This window comes from Lampetra planeri, chromosome 37, assembly GCF_965212315.1.
Source record: "Lampetra planeri chromosome 37, kcLamPlan1.2.h2, whole genome shotgun sequence".
In the NCBI taxonomy this organism is placed as follows: domain Eukaryota; kingdom Metazoa; phylum Chordata; class Hyperoartia; order Petromyzontiformes; family Petromyzontidae; genus Lampetra; species Lampetra planeri.
In genome coordinates this window covers 10,366,158-10,390,746 of record NC_136143.1, presented here as the reverse complement: position 1 = coordinate 10,390,746, position 24,589 = coordinate 10,366,158, and the positions used below count along the sequence as shown (strand labels likewise).

Below are 24,589 nucleotides of genomic sequence, written 5' to 3'. Positions count from 1 at the left end.
TCCTCGCTGCGATCTCAGCTCCATCGCTACCTCGTGCTGTGTGTGATGGTAGCTGTGTGTGATGGTAGCTGTGTGTGATGGTAGCTGTGTGTGATGGTAGCTGGGGCTGTGTGTGATGGTAGCTGTGTTGATGGTAGCTGTGTGTGATGGTAGCTGTGTGTGATGGTAGCTGTGTTGATGGTAGCTGTGTGTGATGGTAGCTGTGTGTGATGGTAGCTGTGTGTGATGGTAGCTGTGTGTAGATGGTGCCACGTGCTTGCTACCCACGTGGTCAATGCTGTCGCCCCGTGACCCCCCCCCCCCCCCTGTGCTCCCCGCGCAGTCACCACGCGTCCCGCCACCGTCGGGCATCAGACGCGCTGGGAGACACAACACGGAGCGGCGGTGGCGGCAGCAGCAGCAGCGGTGACAGCAGCAGCAGTGGCAGCAGCAGCAGTGGCAGCAGCAGTGACAGCAGCGGCAGTGACAGCAGCGGCAGCAGCAGTGACAGCAGCAGTGGTGGTGGTGGTGAGAGGCGTCCGAGCAGCCATCGATCCCCACCGGCAGCTGCGGCACGAGCCGCTGCCTCGCGAGGAGCGGACGGAGCCGAAGGAGCGAATTTGTGGAGCTGGCGAGGGACCTGCGGTGACGTCCTCGAGTCCAGCAGAGACCTCGAGACTCGACAACAACAACATCATCGATAACAACAACATCATCAATAACAACAACATCATCATCAACAACATCATCATCAACAACAACAACATCGCACACGGGTCACGAAAAATTCGTGGGAAACGTCTTGAAGAATAAGCAAAGGCGTTGGAGACGGGTAAGACGCCTTTATGACTATCGGTGACCTTGAGAATAAGGGAATTGTTTTTTTGTAAGTAATAAGATTGAAGGCTGTTAAATCTGAGGGGAGATCTTGAGAGCAGGCAGGAGGAGGCACCTCGTAGACCAGCAGCAGCAGCAGCAGCAGAGAGTTCGAAGGAAGGAAGAACAACATCCGAGTGTCGCTGTCGCCCTTTTGAGACCCCGAGACGGGGACTTGGTTGTTGTTGTTGTTGGAGTCACCCGCCGATGTTTCTGTCCACGGAGGTTTTGGTGAAATCCGGACGGGGGAGTGTCCGTCTCAACGCGTCTGTGACAGGCGCAAGCAGCTGATGACCAAGAAGGTCCCAGCGACTTGGGGAAGTGTTGTGGACCGAGAAGAACCAGAGGATGTGGTGAGAGAGAGGAAGTGTGAACTGTGAAGGGCGCTACCGAGGCACGGAGACTGGGCAGGTTCCACGGACCAAGAGGCATTGAGGAGCAGGAAGGGCCGAGAGGGTGCAACGCCCCGGAGTTGTAATCCCCGTACCTGGCTACGTACGGCGCGAACGAAGTTCAACGCACACGCGCACACAGCCCCCGTGGTGTTGCGAGCACCCATCCACGCACGTCCGGGGAGGTGAACGGGACTTGCGGGTGAGGCGAGAAGGCACCTGGGAAAGCCTTGAGGGAAGGGCGAGGAAGGCCGGAAAGGAACCCCCGGAGACGAGCAGGTTGGGGGCGCGCAGAAGTTCCAGCGGATCGCGTCATCGGGAGAGTTGGTGGACAGCGAAGGCCAGAGGTCAGGAGGGGCCGGGCGATTAGGAAGAAGGGCCCCGGGAAGGCCCCGGGAAGGCCCAGGGAGGCCTGGCGGTGGTGGAGCGGCATGGGGGAGTCGCTGGACGCGAAGGCCCTCTGCCTGGCCTTCTTCGACTACAAGACGGAGAAGTTCGTGATCGCGCGCAACAAGAAAGTCGGAGTCCTGTACCGCCTCCTGCAGCTCGGAGTCATTGGCTACCTGCTCGGGTACGCGTGCAGGTGTGTGCGTGTGTGCAGGGGCGTGTGTGTGTGCAGGTGCGTGTGTGCAGGTGTGTGGGTGTGTCTGTGCAGGCGCGTGTGTGCAGGTGCGTGTGTGCAGGTGCGTGTGTGCAAGTGTGTGTTCAGGTGTGTGGGTGTGTCTATGTGCAGGTGTGTGCATGCGAGGGGTGGGGGAGTGGTAGTGTAGCGGTTAGCGCACTGCGTTACGAACCCTATGACCTGAGAAAATTTTCCGCTCACAGCCAACATCAGTAGCGAATATCTGAAACGGTCGTGGAGCCTCCCCTAGGTCTGTTCAGCCTTAAATGAGCGCCTGTTGCCGGTGCTTAATCGTGAGCCCTGGGGAGACAAAGGTGGCCGAGCGTGGTGTTGACCGCACACACCCTCGTGTGCGGTTCCGGGCTTCAAGCGCGCTCGCGAACAGCACTTGCCCCAACAGTCTATTGAAGACTATCTGGGGGATCTTTGTCTTTCGTAGTTTGTGGCGCGCGGTCAGCGAACCCTACAACCCGAGTTCGAATCTCGCTCTCGGCCAACAATCCAAGCTGGTCGCGGGCCCTCCCCTAGATCTACTCAGCCTTAAATAAGTACCTGGTGCGGTGTGTAACCATCAGCACGGGGGGGGGGGGGGGTAGTGGCCACACCTCATCCCAGGGTGCCGTACCGCCCGCCGCTAGCGGCACTTGCCCCCAACAGCCCGTGAAGGCTACACGGGGGATCTTTGCCTGCGTCATCCGGTCCGTGTATGAGTTTAGAATCCCGAGCGCGTCCCACGCGATGCACTCACACGAGGGCTGGTGGCCTCGTCTGGCCACGGCCGTCTGGGTGGCTGTCATCCACGCGGAGGGGCTCCCGAGATGAATCACGACGACAGGGAATTATTCGGCAGCTCCCAACACACGGGGGTGGCTGAAACTGATCGTTTTCATTCATTCGTGGACTCGAGACTTCTAGAAGAAAAAACGATTCGACGCGTCCCAGGCTCCACCTTCACCTCCCACCGTTCCCGACCAGTAGGTCCGTGAGCTGCCGTGGGGTCTGCTTTGTGTTCTCGCCGTACGAACGTGGAATTTCCACTGGCGGCCCATGCGGGAGGGCCGTGAACGTCATCTGGTTGCTGTTGTCGTTGTTGCTGTTATTGCAATCTTCGTACGTAGCCACGCATCGGCACGGTTTACGTGACAAACCCTCTGACTAATTGTTTGTGCCGGGTGGTGGTGGGTTAGCGACACATTTACATTGACGGGATCTAACCCAAGAAAACCTTTATTATAGATTATATTATTTGTGGCGCAAAGCCTCCTCCTACAACTACTACGCGTTAATGATGGTCACCACCATGGACAAAAAAACACAAATTCACGGTGTTCAATGACCATGTCACAATGCTGTGTGCAACGCGCGCTTTGGGAGTTTAAATCGTCAACTATTGTTGCGTTTCGTCTCCCGCAATTTACGAATCCATTCGGAAGTCGTCCGCGACCTCCCCCACTCCACCCCCTTCCTATTAGAGAACGGCCCGCGGAAGGGGATACTACAGAGCTACCTCTGAGATCCCTCCCCCTCCCCCTCCTCCTCCGAGTGACCTCTGCTCCACTCTGCCGCGAGTAGAATGTCGCGCGCCACGTGACCGCCACACCGATATTTTTAATTCGCAGAGCTGGAGTGCAGCCACATTAAGTGCAGAACCAAACGAAGTGTGATTTTTTTGGTGTGTGTACGTGTCGACTCAGCCTCAAATGAGTACCTGCTGTGATGTGTAAACATCGCCACTAGGGAGACAAAGGCGGCCGGGCGTGGTGCTGGCCACCCACCCCCTCGTGTGCCGTGCCGGCCTTCATAGGTGCTCGCTAACAGCACTTGCCCCAACAGTCTGTTCAGGCTATAGGGGGATCTTTTTTTGTGTGTCCGTGTGTGTGTGTACGTGTGTGTGCGTGCGTGTGTACGTGCGTGTGCATGTGTGTGTGGGGAGCGGTGGTGTAGCGGTTAGCGCGCTGCGCTACGAACTCGGCGACCCGAATTCGATTCCCGCTCACGGCCAACACCGGTGACGATTATTCGAACCGGTCCTGGGCCTCCCCTAGGTCAACTCAGGCTCAAATGAGTGCCTCGTGCGGTGTGTAGTAAACATCGCCACTGGGGAGACAAAGGCGGTCGGGCGTGGTGCTGGCCACCCACCCCCTCGAGTGCCGTGCCGGCCTTCGTAAGTGCTCGCTAACAGCACTTGCCCCTACAGTCTGTTCAGGCTATACGGGGGATCTTTGTGTGTGTGGTGAAGTCGTTGCTGATTCATCAGCAGAGTCGGCATGGGTCGAAGTGTCGAAGCGTCACTCCGGGCACGCCGCCGCCTGGCTGATGGGAGGTGGCGAGCAGAACATTATCGATTTGTTTACGTAAACATTTAGATTGATACACAAAACAAAGACGAAGATCCCCGTGCAGCCTTATTTTACACACCGCACCCAGGTATAATACTGTACTCATTTGAGGCCGAACCGACCTAGGGGGAGCCCAAGACCGGTTCAGACAATCGTCACCGGTGTTGGTGGCCGTGAGCGGGAATCGAACTCGGGTCGCCCGGGTTGGCAGCGCAGCGCTAACCGCTGCGCCACCGCTCCCCGCCGTGTCCCGCGTGCACGCGATCTGTCGGTGAGTCACGTGCCCCCCCCCCCCCCCAGTGCGGTGCAGTGAGCGCGCCTTGGACGAGCTCCGCTCCCCGCTGAGCCAGCCCCTCCCCCCCTCCCCCTACACACGAAGACAAAGATGCCCCGTGTAGCCTTCACAGACTGTTGGGGCAAGTGCTGTTAGCGAGTAGCAGCGCCTGTGAAGGCTGCCGGCACTGTGGCACACGAGGGGGTGGGTGGTTGGAGCCACGCCCGGCCGCCTTTGTCTCCCCAGCGGCGATGTTTACTACACGCCGCACCAGGTACTCATTTAAGGCTGAGTCGAGCTAGGGGAGGCCCAGGACCAATTCAGACAATCGTCACCGGTGTGAAAAACACAGCAAGACATGTTTTTCACACCTGACGATGATTGCGTGTGTTGCAGTCGAAACGACGTGATAATTTTATTGTTTTAAATTTTTATTATTTTATTGTTTCCCGTCTATGTGACTTTACCGAGAATATGGATCCCAGTCACGAAAGCATTAAATCGAAATTTAAGTGGGAGACTATTTGACTTATTGAAGCTATTAACATGACATTTGTTTTCACGTTCCATTCAAAACGATAGTCCCATGTAAGTGTTCACATTGTTTTGAAGCACCCTGAGTATCATGGATAACGGTTACGTTGGTGGCCCCCTCGTAGCGCCGACTCCACTGGACGCATCCCGAGCGCTAAGCGAGGTCTGCCCGTACTGTACTGGATTTGATTGTTCGCGTTCAGCGAACGTGGCGCTCTAAACTCGTCTGTACAGTACGGTACTGTATATGCAGATGTATCTCTTACGCCCCGCCCCCTTTCTCTTGAGGCGGGGTCAGTCGGGGTGGGTGGGGTCAGTCGGGTTGGGCGGGGGTCGGTCAGAGTGGGCGGAGTCAGTGAGGGTGGGCGGGGTTAGTCAGAGTGGGTGGGGGTCAGTCACAGTGGGCGGAGTGGGTGGGGGTCAGTCAGAGTGGGCGGAGTCAGTCGGAGTGGGTGGGGGTCGGTCGAGGTGGGCGGGGTCAGTCAGTCGGGGTGGGTGGGGTCAGTCAGTCAGAGTGGGCGGGACCAGTCGGTGTGTACTCCCAACAAGACGATGGGGGAGCAGCAGCAGCCGCAGGAGGATGATGATGATGCGCATGATGGAGGTGCGACATGAGAGAGTTGGGAGTGTGGGCGTCTCGCCACTGCCCCCTAGGTGGGTGTTCGTGGTGAAGCGCGGCTACCAGGAGTGGGACTCGGCCCTGGAGAGTTCCGTCATCACCAAGCTCAAGGGCGTCACGCTCGTCAACGCCTCCGAGGGGGGCACGCGCGTCTGGGACGTGGCCGACTACGTCATCCCCCCGCAGGTGAGGGCCCACGTCTCCGCGACGTTTCGGGTAATGGCCCTTCTTCATAGCACGTTAAAGAACTCAAAACGCATCTCTTTGCAATTACTTAAAATTTACTAAAACTAAACAATTTTTTGAGGCCCCACTGAGCTACGTAGCTCTTCAGAAGCGACCTGTCACGATTGATAGCTCAACAAAGTGGCGGCTTATCAAGTGGAAATTGCTAGCAGCTGCCAAATATTCTAAACGCGTGGTGATGTTGATTCTAAATGTAGAGGAAAACCCGGAGAAAAATCCATGGGGAGAGAGAGACGCACACAAACTCCAAATACACAGCAGCAGGCGTCAGGGTCGGGATGGAACCCACGGTCTCCTGCGTACCAGGCGAGGGAGTTAACATCTCCTAGGCGAGGTAGTTAACATATCGCAATTCTTCCAGGCATCTCCGTGCGCATCTTGCATACAACTAACTCACAGCCACAAGTCGCTTTTATCTTTATATTTTAAACAACGACAGGTAGTATGTAAATTCATATTTTTCTCATTCGGAATTTTCTAATTGTACGTTTGGCTATTAATGCGACGGTGGCGCTTACGGAGTGGAACATTTGTGCCAGAAAGGCGTGTGTCCAGTCGCCTGCCACTCCGATGCATGTGTGGACAGGAGGAACACTTTGCATACACGTGATTGACCTGTATTTGACACGTGATTGACCTGTAATTGACGCGTGATTGACACGTGATTGACACGTGACGTTGTCCCCGACTGCCCCTGTCCCCCAGGGAGAGAATGTGTTCTTCGTGGTCACGAACCTCATCGTGACTCCCCTGCAAAGACAAAGCAAGTGCCCCGAGGTGAGCGAGCCACCAACAACACCAACAGCAGCAGCAGCCGCCGTTCACAACTGACTGGCGGTGACGTCACCACGGCGCTTGTGCCAGGCTAGGTGCTCCCAGGTGCCATGGGTGGACTGGCTGAAAAGAGTGGCAGATGCACCACCTGTGCTCCCCACTGTTCCGGCGACTGCCTCCAACTGCCCAGCTTTTAATTTTAGTTTTTTATCTACGTGACTTTACCGAAAGAACCAAGAATAGCATTACGCATCTGTTTTTTTTTTTAAACGGAGAATAGGGCAAAAAGTTTCCCAGTTTACCAAAAGCCCCAGCCGAGATCTGCCCTCGGGGGTTTGGGGTTGCGATGTCGCGGTTCGCGAGCGCGCCAGTCGCACAGCTGGCAACCCTCACGGTTCACGCCGCATTCCTCGACAGAGAAGTTGGGTTTTCAGGTCCATGCGGCGTCCAGCCGTTTCAATACGGGCACAAAAGAAGTGTCTGTCTGTGTTTCTCCCTCGTGATGGGACTTTGTAGGATGAACGTTGAGATGTAGAAGGGGCACGTGGTGACCACTAAGGTCTGAGTTGGTCTGTAACAAGGCAGGCAGGGAGGCAGGGCGCTGATGGGGGTTGTCAGCTGCTGGCAGCAGCTCGTCTCGGGCCGCCCCTGGGGGTGGGCGAATTCCACCTCGAGCGGCGTGTAAGCAGCAGGAGGCCCTTCCGGCAGCAGTGACACGAGCAGGTAATTGCGGGGCTGTACCTTTAGCCATCATCAGGCTGTCCCCTGATGAGGCTGCTGGTTGTTGTTGTTGTAAATTATCGTCGAAACGTCGCGGCAATCGAATTGTAAATGAGGTCGTGGGTTTACTCGACAACACACCGTGCGTGTGCTAATGGGCATGTTCTGTTGACGTGACAAAGCTTCCTAATTGTGTGTGTCGGGTGGTGCCGGGTTTGACGACGCGTTCATATTGACGCGATCTAAACCTCCTAAGACGACTACTGCGAGTTAAAATAGATCCCCCCCCAGCCCCCCCCCCAGCCCCCCCCCAGCCCCCCACACACCAGACACGTTGAGGAGTCGGTGACACCCCTCGGCCTCATTGGCAGTAATCGGTGTCCCGCGAGCCCTGCCACTTGTCAGCGGCGCGACACCGCGGGACACGGAGCTCGCAACTCGCAGCCGGAGCGGAGTTTCACAGACGCACCACACGCACACACACACCACACACACACCACACACACACAACACACACACACAACACACACACACGCACCACACACACACCACACAACACGCACACCGCACACACACACACCACACACACACCACACACACACCACACACACACACCACACACACCACACACACACACCACACACACACACCACACACACACACACACCACACACACACACACCACACACACACACACCACACACACCACACACACACCACACACACACGCAACCACACACACATACACCACACACGCACGCACAACACACACACACCGCACACACGCACAACACACACACACCACACACACCACACACGCACCACACACGCACAAAACAAGGAAGACAAAGGTCCCCTATATAGCCTTAACAGACTGTTGGGCCAAGTGCTGTTAGCGAGTAGCACCGATGAAGGCCGGAACGGCACACCAGGGGGTGTGTGGCCAGCACCACGCCCGGCCGCCTTTGTCTCCCCAGTGGCAATGTACTACACACCGCACCAAGTACTCATTTGAGGCCGAGTCGACCTAGGGGAGGCTCAGCACCCGATCAGACCATCGTCACCGGTGTTGGTGACCGTGAGCGGGAATCGAACTCGGGTCGCCGAGGTTCGTAGCGCAGCGTAGCGCTAACCGCTGCGCCACCACTCCCCATAGCAGACTTAGGTGCAGCAGGCAGAGGTCACCTACAGCCCCGTCCTCTGTGTCCACCGTAAACAACACGAAACACTTTTGTCAACAACACCGCGTTTGGTATTCAACGATTTTAGTAAAAAGGTACACAATCGGTGACGTTTCGGGCAATGGGCCTTCTTCACAGCACATAGGCCAGAGAGGTAGAGAGGGTTGCTTTGTGCAGAGCTGCCAACGCAGTATCACCAACGTAGAGAGTAACACACACCTGTACTGCACAGCAGAGAGCGACACACCTGTACTGCAGTACACACACTTGGCCAGGCATAGGTACGCCCACAACCCGGACAAATGTAGTCTGTATAAAGGAGGGCGGCCTTCATCAGACGCACAACGTAACATTATTAATGATCGTTATTAATTATTGTTATTCGTTATATTATTGTTGTTGTTGTTGTTTTCACGCCACAATTCCCGCTCGCCACGTCTGGCAGCACCCCAAGATCCCCGGGGCGCTGTGCACCGAGGACAAGGAATGCCCCGCTGGGGAGCCACTCTCCACAGGCAACGGTGCGCTCACCTGTACACACACCTGTATACACACACACCTGTATACACACACCTGTATACACACACCTGTATACACACACACCTGTATACACACACCTGTATACACACACACCTGTATACACACACCTGTATACACACACACCTGTATACACACACACCTGTACACACACCTGTATACACACACACCTGTACACACACCTGTATACACACACCTGTATACACACACACACCTGTACACACACACACACCTGTACACACACACACACCTGTACACAAAGACAAAAATCCCCCGTATAGCCTTAACATACTGTAGGGGCAAGTGCTGTTAGCGAGCACCTATGAAGGCCGGAACGGTACACGAGGGGGTGGGTGGCCAGCACCACGCCCGACCGCCTTTGTCTCCCCAGTAGCGATATTTACACACCGCACCAGATACTCATTTGAGACTGAGTAGACCTAAGGGAGGCCCAGGACCGGTTTAGATAATCGTCACTGGTGTTGGCCGTGAGCGGGAATCGAACCCGGGTCGCCGGGTTCATAGCGCAGCGTGCTAACCGCTACACTACCGCTCCCCACATACACACTTGTGTTGACACCTGTATAACACACCTGCACATACACCTACACACACCTCTATACACACACACATCTGTATGCACATGTTTTTCATTACGCGACTACACACTCACACCTGTTCACACTCACACCTGTTCACACTCACACCTGTTCACACTCACACCTGTTCATGCTCACACCTGTTCACACAGACAGCCGCTCACCTGTCCTCCTCTGCCTGCCAGGTATAAGGACCGGTCGCTGTGTTCCTCACAGCCCAGGCATTCGCACCTGTGAGATCTCAGCCTGGTGCCCTGTGGAGAACGCCACGGCCCCACGGTGAGGGGCACGTCACACACACACCTACACACCTGTGTGGACACCTGCGTGGACACCTGCGTGGACACCTGTGTGGACACCTTCACACACAGCGAAGATCCCCGCTAGTAGCGAGTCGCAGCACCTGTGGAGGCCGCCGTTACGACGCACGAGGGGGGTGGTGGCCACCAAGCACGCCCGGGTTGTCTCTCGCCCCGGTGGCGATGTTTGCACTCCGCACCGGGTAGTCGTTTAAGGCTGAGTCGACCTATGGGAAGGCCCAGGATTGGTTGAGACGCCCGTCACCTGGCGTTGGCCGCGAGCGAGAACTGACCTCGGGGCAGGGGGGGGGGTCTGCGGGGGGCTCGGAGCGCGGCGGAGAAAGCCGCCGCACGGAACAACCACGCGGCTCGGCAGAGGGGTCAGGCGGGGAGCTGCCGCCGGCGGGGTTACTGAGAGGAACCCTCGTGGGGGTTCACTGCCGTTCGCTTCGGGGGCACATTGAGGCGTGAACGTGGATGGGGGAAAGTATTTAACGGGGTCGGCTGGTTAAACTAAACTTTTTACGCGCTCTAACCCAAAAAAAACTGCATTATGGATTAAAGTAAATAATCAACAATTTTTTTCAGAGAGCGACCTGGCCACCCACAGATGATAGCTCGACGGAGTGTCGTCCCACGGGGGTGGGGGGGGGGGAGACGCGTAGCCCCAGCAGCGAGGAGGTTCTGTGAACTGGTGTGTGGCTGCGAGCAAGCGTCCCCCCCCCCCCCCGCGCTCTCTCCGCGTCTGTCCAGGAGGCCGGTGCTCGCCGGGGCTGAGAACTTCACAGTCTTCATCAAGAACACAATCCGCTTCCCCAAGTTTGACTTCAGCAAGTGAGACATTCAACACACGCATATATACACGCACGCATATATATACACGCAAAGACAAAGCTGCCCCCAATAGCCTTAACGGACTGGTGGGGCAAGTGCTGTTAGCGAGTCGCACCTGTGAAGGCCGGAACGGCACACGAGGGGGTGGGTGGCCAGCACCACGCCCGACCGCCTTTGTCTCCCCAGTGGCGATGTTTACACACCGCACCAGCTACTCATCTGGGGCTGAGTCGTCCTACGTGTGGATGTACGTACGGTCACTGCATCGCACGCTTTCAGATACACTTCTGAGGCTGTCTGGAACGCTCTTCACTCCGATATCAGGAAGGCATTGGAGCGGTGCACCCTGCCCTCGTCTCCGTGTGTGTCCCCGTGTGTCTCTGTGTCCACCCGTGTGTGTCCACGTGTGTGTCCACGTGTGTGTCCACGTGTGTGTCCGTGTGTGTTCGCGTGTGTCCGCGTGTGTCCACCCGTGTGTCCACCCGTGTGTGTCCCATGTGTCCGCGCGTGTGTCCACGTGTGTGTCCATGTGTCCCCGTGTGTGTCTCCGTGTGTTTCCGCGTGTGTCTCCGTGTGTCCACCCGTGTGTATCTCCGTGTGTCTGCGCGTGCCAGGCGTAACGTGCTGGAGCGCGCCGAGGCGGCCTACCTGAAGCGCTGCCGCTACAACGCCACGGCCGCCCCCTACTGCCCCATCTTCCGCCTGGGCCAGCTAGTGCGCGCAGCCGGCGAGGACTTCCACAGCCTCGCCGTGGAGGTGGCGCCCTGCCTGGCAGCACGCCGCGCACACGACTCACTACGTGTGTACACGCCGTGTACACACGCCGTGTACACGGCGTGTACTTGATACACGCTGTGTACGCTCCGTGAAAACACCACGTACACGTAGGGTGCATACTCCACCCCCTCCACTCCCAATGAGTGGAGGGGCGCAGTTGTGGAGAGAGTGGAGAGGTTTCTGTACCTGGGCAGTGTGCTTATGACCAGCTCCGGTTTGGCAGTCGATGTCTCACTTCGAGTCAGTCGAGCGGCGTTATCTTTTCATTCATCAGCTACATGATGCTGCTGTGGGGAAGCTGCTTGATGCTCCGCAAGAATCTTCGGATCTTCTTGCCCGCAGTTATATCCTTCCTCCTCGACGCTTGCAAAACATGGAGCCCTGTAAAGGAACATCTTGGCCGGTTTGAAACATTTAGGCAAGCCTGCCTTCGATCAATCCTGGGTTTAACCAGGCTGGATTGTGTGAGGAGCTCACAGATCCTTCACTGATCTGGACAAAGTCCCATCGGTGAGATTCTCCGTTGGCTGGGTCATGTAGCCCACATGCCAAACCACAGCATGCCCAAACAGCTTTTGTTCGGCCGGATATAAAGGGCTAAACGAGCGTGGCATGGGCTACAGAAGAGATGGAATTATGTGGTAACAGAGGATATGGAGCTGAGTGGACTTGTCAATGACTGGTACCAGCAGTGTCAAGATCGGCCTTTAAGGAGGCTCGTGAAGGACGCTGCTGGGCAGTTGGAGGCAGTCGCCCTCCAACAACAACGGAGGGCGGAGGAGCGACGCTCACAACAACGAGCGGAGCGCCGGGTGGCTAAAGCACAGCAAGTTGGTACAGTAGGGGGCACAGGTGGTGCATCAGCCAGTCATCTCGGTCATCTCGGTCAGTCGACCCGTGGCACCTGGGTCTGCCCCGTGACCTCCTGCCAGCGGGCGTTCGACACTTCACGTGGCCTCAAGGTGCACATGGCCTGGTACAAGCGTCGTGGTGACGTCACCGCCACTTAGTGGCGAATGGCGGTTGTTGTTGTGTAACACTGTGTGAGCGATAGTGTAGCGGTTAGCGCGCTGCGCTATGAACCCGGCAACCCGAGTTCGATTCCCGCTCACGGCCAACACCAGTGACGATTATCTGAACCGGTCCCGGGCCTCCCCTAGGTCGACTCAGCCTCAAATGAGTACCTGGTGTGGTGTGTAAACATCACCACTAGGGAGACAAAGGCGGTCGGGCGTGGTGCTGGCCACCCACCCCCTCGTGTACCGTTGCGGCCTTCATAGGTGCTCGCTAACAGCACTTGCCCCTACAGTCTGTTAAGGCTATATGGGGGATCTTTGTAATACTGTGTGTGTGTAATGCTGTGATGCTGTGTGTGTAATGCTGCGTGTGTGTAATGCTGTGTGTGTAATGCTGTGTGTGTAATGCTGTGATGCTGTGTGTGTGTAATGCTGTGTGTGCAGGGTGGCGTTATCGGGGTGCAGATCGAGTGGAGCTGTAACCTGGACCGCCCAGCGAGTGAGTGTCACCCCGTCTACTCGTTCAACCGCCTGGACGCAGCGCGACCACACCTCAATGCCTCCTCCTCCTCGGGGTACAACTTCAGGTGGGCCCCTTCACTCTCACCACCTTCCTTAACCCCTCACCGTAACATTAACCCTCACCGCAACATTGATCTTAACCGTAACATTAACCCTCACCGTAACATTAACCCTCACCGTAACATTAACCCTCACCGTAACATTAACCCTCACCGTAACATTAACCCTCACCGTAACATTAAACCTCACTGTAACATTAACCCTCACCGTAACATTAACCCTAACCATAACGTTGATCCTAACCGTAACATCAATCCCGAACTGCAACATTCACCCTAACCCTACCGTTAAAAAATAACGTGAACCCCGAACCAACGAACGTTACGTGCTGATCACCACCGCAACCCTTGAACCCGTACCCTTTCGGCCCGAGCAGGTTCGCCAAATACTACCGGCAGGCGGACGGCGGCGAGCAGCGGAAGCTCTTCAAGGTCTACGGCATCCGCTTTGACGTGCTGGTGTTCGGCAAGGTGAGCGCCACACAGGGGACATGAGACCTCTCTTATTCACTTTTCCCTTTTCGTATCTTAACTTTGCGTGACGTGGCCTTGATCTTTGTGGCACGAAAGGCACTCGGCTCTTTAAATAAAGATCGTTATTATTTTCTCATTATTGTTTGGCCAGGTGACACCGTGGTAATTCAGTCACGAGTTCACGAGAAGGAGACTCAGCCAGGTGCCAAATCTCAGACTCACTCACCGACCCTTCTGGGACAGCCAAAAAAAGAAACAGTGACTCACCGCGAGACATCGTTAAGGGTTATCCTAGTGATAAACTCATGGTCTCTGTCAGAGAAATGTGGAATTTCCAGCTCTGATTCAGATGGGAGTGCAGCAAAAGCCAGAGTTGCACTGTACTTACTATGCTGCACGTAACTATGCTCTAAAACTTCACCAACTCCGCTCTGACCAGCATGGTGAAGTATGGTCAAATCACCCCCCCCCCCCGTCAAGACCCACACGGTGTGTGGCGTGGGAATATCCTCATCCAGAAGTGGATTGACCCTGAGCTGCAAACGATCATACGTAATGAACTAACCATGACCCTTGACCCCTGACCCAGGCGGGCAAGTTCAGCATCGTTCCCACGGCCGTGAACGTGGGATCAGGCCTGGCCCTGCTCGGAGCGGTGAGACTCATCCCCCCCCCCCCCCCCTTGCTCTCCCTGTCTCTCTCCTCACCCTCACAGCCCCCACACTCTCCCACTTGCTCCCCGTCTCACTCATTCCCCCTCGCTCACTCATTCCCCCTCGCTCACTCATTCCCCCTCGCTCACTCATTCCCCCTCACTCACTCATTCCCCCTCGCTCACTCATTCCCCCTCGCTCACTCATTCCCCCTCACTCGTTCATTCACCCTCACTCACTCATTCCCCCTCACTCACTCATTCGCCCTCACTCATTCATTCGCCCTCACTCACTCATTCCCCCTCGCTCACTCATTCCCCCTCGCGTTCTGCAATGATTCAGTCTGTGCATCATCCATTGTCCTAACCGCTCAGTCACAGGTAACAGCGTTCGCTAAATAGCACTCTTACCCTCGCTCCCCCTCCCGCTCTTCCCATCTCATCTCCCCCCTCACATTTTCCTCTCCCTTCCCTCACTCTCCAGCTCCTTGCCAGCCTCTCCCTCTCCGTGTCTCTCTCGCTCTCTCACCCCCATCTATTACGTCCTCCTTATCACACATCCTGACTGTACGCGTGAACAGTGGAACGTGTGTGCTACCCACGTGATCCGTGTGTGTGTGTGGCTGCATGGGTTACATGGTTTCTGTTAAGTTCAAGTTGATTTTGTTTCGCCAGGTGTGAGCTCAAGAGGTAAGGACAAAGTCGCACGCGCAAGAGTGTGTGAATGAGTGGGTGAGAGCAGATGGTGCGTGCGTGAACGAGTGGATGAGTGATCAGTTCAGTGAATGAACGAGTGGGTGACTGAGTGGGTGACTGAGTGGGTAAATGAGTGGGTGAGTGACATGGTGGGTGGGTGAATCAGAGGGTGATTGAGATGGTACATGAGTGGGTTAGTGGGTGGGTAAGTGAGATGGTGGGTGAATCAGTGGGTGATTGAGATGGTACATGAGTGGGTTAGTGGGTGGATGAGTGAGATGGTGGGTGGGTGAATGAGTGGGTGATTGAGATGTTACATGAGTGGGTCAGTGAGACTGTGAGTGAACGGGTAGTGAGTGAGTGAGTGAGATGATGAGCGAGCGAGCGAGTTAGTTTAAATCTATTTTGTTTAACCAGATGAACTCAAGAAACCAGGATGAGTCTCAATTGACAGTGAGCTGGGTTGCAGATATTACAAAAGTACAGCAATGAAGCACACAGAAATCAGTAGAAACACAACATGAGCAATCAAAAATATTGGACAGCCTAAAGTAGTACCCATAATAGAGGTTTTTGTGTTAGATTGTCGCGATATAACCCAAACACCTCTTATAGTTAATATTGGTTGTGAAAGCCTCCATATTAAACTGATCGCAGTACATTTACAATTAAGATACAGAGACGAGGAACAAATATAATACGTAAACAAACAAGGATATATGATGTCAAGCGCAATTGAAGTTAAATCTCAGTATCTGTGTGTTTGTTACAGGGCGTGGGTGGTTAAGTGTGGTGAGCGCGCTGCGCTACGAACCCCGTGACCCGAATTCGATCCCAGCTCATGGCCAACATTGGTGATGAAAATCTGAACCGATCTTGGGCTTCCCCTAGGTCGACTCAGCCTTAACTTAGTATGTAAACATCGGCACATGGGAGACAAAGGCGGCTGGGCATGGTGCTGGCCACCCACCTCCTCGTGTTGCCACCAGCCTTACTAGGTGCTCGCTAACAGCACTTGCCCCGGCAGTCAATTAAAATGCTATATGGGGGATCTTTGGATATGGTAACGGTAGTAAGTAGGCGACCTCAGTTCGATTCCAGGCCACGGTCAACATCAGTGGTGAGTGATATCAGAAGCGGTTCTGGGCATCCCCAAGGTCGACTAAGCCTTGAAATGTAAAGGTTGCCACCTGCCCTGCAGGTAGCAGCGATTGATTTGTACCACCGCTGCTGATGGACCTCAGCGCTGACTGAAGAACGGCGTCCGGGTTTGGTCCACGGTGGACAAAGGGTGGCGACCCCCTACTCATATTACTCGTAATAATGTAAATGTATCAAGCGCCCTTAAACAATCGCTCTCAGGGCGCTCTGCATGGCAAGGCGGAAAATAGTTAACGACAACCAGGAGAAGAAGAAGTGAGAAGGACGTTTTAAACATCCATGTTTTTAGTCGAGATTTCAAGATTTGTCGTCTGTCTCGGAAGTCCGGACCTCGAAGGGCAACGAGAGCTCCAGAGTTTAGGTGCCGCAGTTGCAAAGACGCCGTCGCCACCCTCCAAGCGTGAGGCCCGGAGCCCGTGGGCCAGTGAGCAAGGCCGAATCTGAAGGTCCTAACGATCTTGTCGCGGTGTGCAACATATCAGCACTGGGGAGACAAAGGCGATGGGCAGAACCCGCGCTGGTGAGCCGGTCTCGACGGCAACGCTTCCCCCGACGGTCCGCGTGCGCTGTGGAGGGCGGGGGGCGATCTTTGTCGTTGTGCCTGTGCCACACAGGGGGCGTTTTTCTGTGACCTGGTGCTGCTGTACCTGAGCAAGCGGAGCCCCTTCTATCGGGAAAAGAAATACGAGGAAGCCAAGTGAGAGTGTGTGTGTGTGTGGTCTCTGCGTGCGGAGAACTATAAACTAAAACTGTCTTTTATTTTACCAGGGTAAGTGCCCACTGCACTGTGTAGCTCTTCTTCAGAAGTGACCTGCTATCGCGAATTATAGCTCAACAAAGTGGCTTATCGCGTGCACATTTATAGTGGCCAAATACTCGAGACGCACGTTGATTCTAAATGTGGAGGGAAGAACGGCAGAACGCAGAGAAAAATCCACGCGGCCACGGGGAGAACATGCAATCTCCAAATATACAGCAGCAGCAGGCGTCAGGCTCGGGATCGAACCCACGACCTCCTGTATACCAGGCGAGAAAGATAACATCTCACCAGTCTGATTTGCAAGAGTGACATGGGGGGCATCAGTCTGCTGCCAGTAGTGGGTAAAGGTTGATGCTGCTCCCGTGTGTTTACGTGTAATTGTGTTGAGCGCTGGTGTAGCGGTTAGAGCACTGCACTGTGCAGTATGTTGAACTTTTTTCGCACCATATGTAGCCAACCACGCTCATCGGATGTGCAGGAGGACAAGCTGGCGACCCGAGTTCGATTCCCACTCACAACCCATACCAGTGACGACTATCTGAACCGGTCCTGGGCCTCCCCTAGGTCGACCAGCCTCAAATGAGTACCTGGTGCGGTGTGTAGTAAACATCGCCACTGGGGAGACAAAGGCGACCGGGCGTGGTGCTGGCCACCCTCGTGCGCCGTGCCGGCTTCTATAGGTGCTCGCGAACAGCACTTGCTCCTCCAGTCTGTTAGGGGCTATTAGGGGGAACTTTGGCTAATTCCAATGGAGTACTTTGCGGTGTCATTTTCGAATTTGGAAAACTCCGCACCCTGACGTGGGCGGCACACAATGGCCTAACTCTTGTGAATAACGTCATGGGGATCGTCCACCGAGAGGCAGATGGCTGCGTACTATTATGGCTGACACGTACCCCAAGTAATAACCAGGATGGCCGCTGGATTCAAACCGTGAATTACCACCGTGGCGAGATGTTAACTACCTCGCCTGGTATGCAGGAGGTCGTGGATTCGATCCCGACCTTGACGCCTGCTGCATTTTTGTAGTTTGCGTGTCTCTCTCTCTCCCCATGGTAGCGTGAAATTTTCTCCAGATCCTGCGGTTTTTCCCTTAACATTTAGAATCAACATCACACGTTTAGAGTATTTGGTTGCTATACATTTCCACATGATAAGCCACTTCATTGAACTATCATTTGTGGCCAGGTCGCCTCTGAAAAGAGTTACATAGATAGCTCAGTGGGCCTTACCTGGTAAAAATAAAATAGTTAAAAATGGTAAATAGAACTTCTGCAACGAGCGGCAAACGCGCTACCTCTGGCCCACGTTACGAACCGATGTAGCACCGGTGCGGTACGGTCTCATAACCCGCACGGCGTGAGGAAGGCCCTCATCCAACAGTGGATTGACAAAAGTGGCTGCACGTGTACTCAAGACACGTCTCTTGTTTTTCTCCGGTGCACAGGTTTCAGAGAGGAGAGAGCGTGCAGATGGGGATGAAGCGGGACTCTGTCACCATCGCTACCATCATCTGACGGCGGGAGCGCGCGCTCACACGCACACGGCTGCCCTTCGCCACCGAGCGACGGTGCCATCATCCGCGACACGTGGGCCAGGCTAGGTGCACGTTGAGGCCGTCACGTGAATGCAGAAGTGTGGAAGGCTAGCTGCAGGCAAGAAGGTCGTGGGACAGACACAGGTGTTGTTGTGAACGACTGGCAGGCGCACCACCCGTGCTCCCCACTGCGCCAACTTGCTGCGATTTAGGCGCCCGGAATTCCACTCGTTGTTGTGAGCATCGCTCCTCTGCCCTCTGTTGTGGGTGCAGGGCAATTGCGTTACAGCTGCCCAGTAGCGTCCTTCACGAGCCTCCTCCACAGAGGCCGATCTTGACAACACTGGTACCAGTTATCTACAAATCGAATCAGCTCCACATCCTCATGTACCGCATCAATCCATCTCTTCTCCAGCCCATGCCACCATGGTTGTTTAACCCCCTCTATCTGGCCAAACAGAAGCTGCTTGGCCATGTGGTGGCTGGGCATGCGGGCTACGTGACCGCGCAAACGCAGCCTCGCCTGTCAGAGGAGCTCACTGATGATGGGGACTGTAACCGGATCTTTCAAAGATCTGTGATGGATCGTAGGCAGGCCAGCCTAATTGTTTAAAACCAGCGCAAATGTTCCTCTAAAGGGCTCCACGTTTCGCAAGCATAGCGAAGGGAGGGCATAACGCTCATACACACACGCACACATGCATTTATAAAGATATACACATATATGAATATACAAAATATCATACAGAAACAAAACATGTATTGTACATATACACACAAATGATTCCCTGTGTAGCCTTATAGACTGTGCAGACAAGTCGTGTTAGTGAGCACCTATTAAGACCAGCGTGACATGCAAGGAGGGTGGTGAGGCCAGCACCATGCCTGGCCGCCTTTGTCTCTCCGGTGTTGTTGTTTACACACTGCACCAGTTAATCACTCGAGGCCAAGCCAATCTAGGAGGAGACCCAGGACCGGTTCAGATAATTGTCATCGTTATTGATCATGAGCGGGAATCGAACTCGGGTCGCCGGGTTCGTAGCGCAGCATGTTAACCACTGCACTACCGTTCCCCAAACAAAGATCCCCGTATAGCCTTAACAGACTATTGGGGCAAGTGCTGTTAGCGAGTAGCAGCGCCTACGAAGCCCGGCACTGTGGCACACGAGGGGGTGGGCGACCAACACCACGCCCGGCCGCCTTTGTCAAGACCGGTTCAGATGATCGTCACCGGTGTTGGCCGTGAGCGGGACTCGAACTCGCGCGTTGCCGGGTTCAGATTCAACTTGCGACCGCAGAGGTCTGCGGCGAGTAATTGACAGGTTTGCTGGGTTTGTGGCAAGAGTGCAAAAAGTGCTATGACACTACACATGGACGACCCCTTTTTAAATTCACCCTCTCATCTCACGCAGTAACTTATAGCGATAATATATACACATACGTGCGCAGCCTTTGAAAACAACTAATCCGTACTCGCAAGCAGGATAAAGATGAATCTGTTTTTGTATGTTCACGAATACATGTGTTTCAGAATTACCATGACCGTATTCTCAGGAATATGAGACACTCACAAATGTAAGACGCACCCCAAACGTGTCCACTGTCAATAGAGTTCTAAAGATTTGGAAGTACGCACGTTTAAAAATCACGAGTAGGAACACAGCTACCGGATTATGAGAGGCACCACCAAACTCGCGCTATAAAAATTCGGGCGAACAAAACGGTGTCTTATTATCGGGAGAACACTGCAAAACTTGAACTCGTATCGCGTCTACGAGCCACTGCATCTCAAGGCACGCTGTGCAAGAGACGGTGACCAGGGGCGGTCAGAGATCATTCCCAAACTGTGGGCGGCAGAGGAGAGAGCGATTGGAACGTTGGGAGAACGCGACCCTCTCGAGGACATTGGCAAGCAAGGCGATACGTGAGATTAGAGGGATATTTGAGGGACGGTGAGGGGGGGGGGGTCTAGCGTTAGTTTATTTCAGGACAGGATAAAAGCTACGCGCGTGTGGCATGTTTCATACAGTTAGCTGTAATCAGCAAAGTGCTGTGGAAACGATACGTAAATCACACTCAGCGATTTCGATTTAAAGCTTTCGTGACTGCAGAGATTCATCTTCTTGGTTCTTTCGGTAAAGTCACGTAGAAGGGAAATAATAAACTAATGAAAATAAAACGTAATAAAAAATTCTCACGACGTTTCGGCCACAACACAAGCAGCCGTCCTCAGGTGAAGACAGAGCTGGCTGAAAGACAGCGCTCCAATGAACACTGCTAAGCTTGGCAGCGTATTTTTATCTGGGTGGGAGGAGAAGAGCGCCTTGACAAAGGAGTTTACATGTCAACAGAAGAATTTAGCATTGAATAAGCTGTGTTAATGTGAGAGAATTAGCAGGATGTTAAAGTCAGAAATGAGCATGTAACTGGGAGATTAGCATGATGTTAGTGTGAGGAATTAGCATGTAACTGGTCACGGAAGTGGCTATGTTAAAGTCAGCGTTTGCATATCAACAGAGGCATTTAGTATATTGACACTAAATAACTGCTTGTGTTGTGGCCGAAACGTCGTGAGAATTTTTTTGGTTTTATTTTTATTATTTTATTATTTCCCTTCGACGTGACTTTACCGAAAGAACCAAGAAGACACTCCGCGGTGATACGACGCGCACGGTCTATCCACATACGTCAACTCGACGTACTGCGAAACTTTAAGGGCCACTTTGTCGATACACTTCGGGCCACACGAAGGCCGGAAACGTATGAAGGGCAAGCGGGTAACTTTTATCGTGAAATATCAACATCAATTATCGTTGCGGCGGTGCTAAGGTTTACTCTGTTGTACACTGAAGTTACTTGTGCTTCTGTATTGTGTTTTTGTCTCGCTTAAGCGGCGGGCTGCTACACCTTGGATTTGAGTATGCGGGCCCACAGCAAACTCTGTCGACAATTTACTTGTTCACGTTCTTCTCGCGTTGCACGTGTGCACGAGAACACGCGTGATTGTGCCGAATGAGGTCACACGGCGTTGACAAGGCTGCCCTGTCGAGGTGTACAGATGTTTAATAATAATAGAAGTTAATCAAGTGACTTTACCACGGTACATATATACAGGGAGTCGAACCTATTGCCATTCCGCTTTGGTTCGGGTTAACCCAAAACCGAAATGAATATTTAAGGTTTCAGTAGGTTCAAGATAGGCTCATAGGTCTGTACAGATATATTTCATGAACCATGCACTTGTAGTACTGCCATCTCTTGCCCAACGTGCATCACACAGTGGCATCACGGAGATTCAACAAATCTCTGCTTTATTCACCGACCCTTTCCTCAGGAGTACCACCACGCTCGCAGCAATTAAAATGCGGCAGTCTATCGCAAGAATATTGTACCGTTTAGCATCATTTACTCCGAATGAATCCCCTCTCATCGATGTATATCTCCTTCTGAGTGAGCTCAAGCCTCCTGTGAATCACGTGACTTCTGAGTGGCCACCCTCACTCTGAATCCCTCTCCTCACTGCCCCCTGTGGCAATGGACGCCTCTCCGTGCAAGTACATCGAGGCCCTTGCTGTCGCCTCTTCTCCCCTACCATGTTGCTGGACATCTGCGGGAAAATACCGGAGATTTGTTTAACAACAAGTAGAGCTCCACAGCCCATCGGCTTTCTCCAGGATAAATAAAGATTCTGATTCCTGACCCTTTGCTCCCGTTTTTTCCATTTCTTCTCCAACCTTTTCCTCTTATTTCCCATTCTTTACCTTTCCCATTCCCTTTGCCATTCCCTTTTAACTTCTTACACGTTACACAGTCCTCGACTTTACTTCTTTCCCGTGAGTGTGCCACCACTGGTCAAGAGGCGCCACTATTCAAACCGCGTCTTCGGCGTGCCAACACCCACCTCTCTCTGCCATCACGCGATCCGCCCCGTTCAGATTAATCATCACCTCATTCTCAAGCGAGAGGCGTTTGTGGTTTTATACGCCGGCAAAACCGCCACGTGGAAATCGCCTTCTTGGGTGCCCCTTGATCACTTGGTGGACACTCCACGTTCCCTTGGCAGTGTGCACGCGTATTTCCATCGACGAGAAAAGGGCTATGTTGTGAGTGGACGGGAGTGCGGTGATATCTATTGTTGTGCAGTACTTCTATGCTCCCGCGTCTTTGCTCCCTCACCTTCACCAGTGCCACCTGTGATGGTGTAATGGGTTAGCACACCGGGACCGGACTTGCAATCACCGAAGGTCGCTGGTTCAATTCAAGTTTCATTTCATTTTTAAGTTTAATTTATTAGGTATAATCCTTGCTGTGGATTTCACACCTGATGATGATTGCTTGTGTTGCAGTCGAAACGTCGTGAGAATTTTATTGTTTTATATTTTTATTATTTTATTATTTCCCTTCTACGTGACTTTACCGAAAGAACCAAGAATATGTTAAAACATCTTAACAATGTTAAAACATCTTAACAATGTTAAAACATCTTAACACCTGTTTTGTTGCCGGAAAAAAGGGGAAAACCTATTATCATATTTTGCTACTGGCAAAGGAGGTCCCATGATGTATTTGAAGTATAATTTCCCATTACTTGTAAAGTATTGTAACGTGCCAACTTTAAAATGACATATTTATACGTAATGCGCACTTTGGTTACACAAAAACTCGTACTTCAAGTTGTCTAAAAGTTGTGTCGCGATGATAACAATAATAAACGCATTTGATGAAAAGGTTGATATCGATTGCCCCTTTGTGAACCATCTTAAATGCTTCGTATTATCGTTGGTGTTGGGAAAGCCCTTGATCAAGCAGTGGATAGCTTATGGCAGCCGGTGATGATGCATTGGCGTGTACATAACTCAACAAATGAAGAATTAACATCGTTGAGAACATGTCATCAAATACAAGTAGGTAACAAGCAAGACAGTATGGCTCCTTCACAGCTCTCTGTCCCTTATGTGTAAGACAAACACCGGGAGGATGCGGACTTCGTGGGGAACGTGACAATGTGGGTGGCCAGCACCATGTCGCCTTTGTCTCCCCAGTGGCGATGTTTTTACAAACCACATCAGCTACTTATTTGAGGTTGAGTCGACCTAGGGGAGGCCCAGGACCGGCTCAGATAATCGTCACTGGTGTTAGTGGCCGTGAGCGGGAATCGAACCCGGGTCACCGGGGGTCGTAGCGCAGCGCGCCGCTAATCGCTTCACTATCGCTCCCCCCACACGCAGTGCACACGCGCAGTGCACACACACTACACAGTACACACTACACAGTGCACACACACAGTACACACACTACACAGTACACACACTACACAGTACACACTACACAGTACACACACAGTACACACACTACACAGTACACACGCAGTGCACACGCGCAGTGCACACACACTACACAGTACACACTACACAGTGCACACACACAGTACACACACTACACAGTACACACTACACAGTACACACACAGTACACACACTACACAGTACACACGCAGTGCACACGCGCAGTGCACACACACAGTACACACTACACAGTACACACACTACACAGTACACACACTACACAGTACACACGCAGTGCACACGCGCAGTGCACACACACAGTACACACTACACAGTACACACACTACACAGTACACACGCAGTGCACACGCGCAGTGCACACACACAGTACACACTACACAGTACACACACTACACAGTACACACACAGTGCACACGCGCAGTGCACACACACAGTACACACTACACAGTACACACACTACACAGTACACACGCAGTGCACACACAGTGCACACACACAGTACACACTACACAGTACACACACTACACAGTACACACACAGTACACAGAGAGCACACACACAGGACACACTACACAGTACACACTACACAGTACACACACTACACAGTACACACGCAGTACACACGCAGGACACACACAGTGCACACACAGTGCACACACACAGTACACACTACACAGTACACACATTACACAGTACACACACAGTACACAGACAGCACACACACAGTACACACTACACAGTACACACTACACAGTACACACACTACACAGTACACACGCAGTGCACACACAGTGCACACACAGTA

General features: G+C 53.4%; 1 protein-coding gene across 1 annotated transcript; it reads left to right on the top strand.

The window, feature by feature from the left end:
• The first annotated feature begins 511 nt into the window (after positions 1-511).
• LOC144731089 (P2X purinoceptor 5-like) lies at positions 512-23,188 on the top strand. Its single transcript, XM_078612102.1, has 12 exons — positions 512-1,830; positions 5,671-5,821; positions 6,587-6,658; positions 9,002-9,077; positions 9,878-9,971; positions 10,745-10,825; positions 11,440-11,581; positions 13,063-13,205; positions 13,577-13,670; positions 14,263-14,328; positions 16,797-16,879; positions 18,390-23,188. Exons 1-12 carry the CDS (start codon positions 1,679-1,681, stop codon positions 18,457-18,459), a joined length of 1,224 nt encoding a protein of 407 aa, XP_078468228.1. The 5' UTR covers positions 512-1,678; the 3' UTR covers positions 18,460-23,188.
• Positions 23,189-24,589: the final 1,401 nt, after the last annotated feature.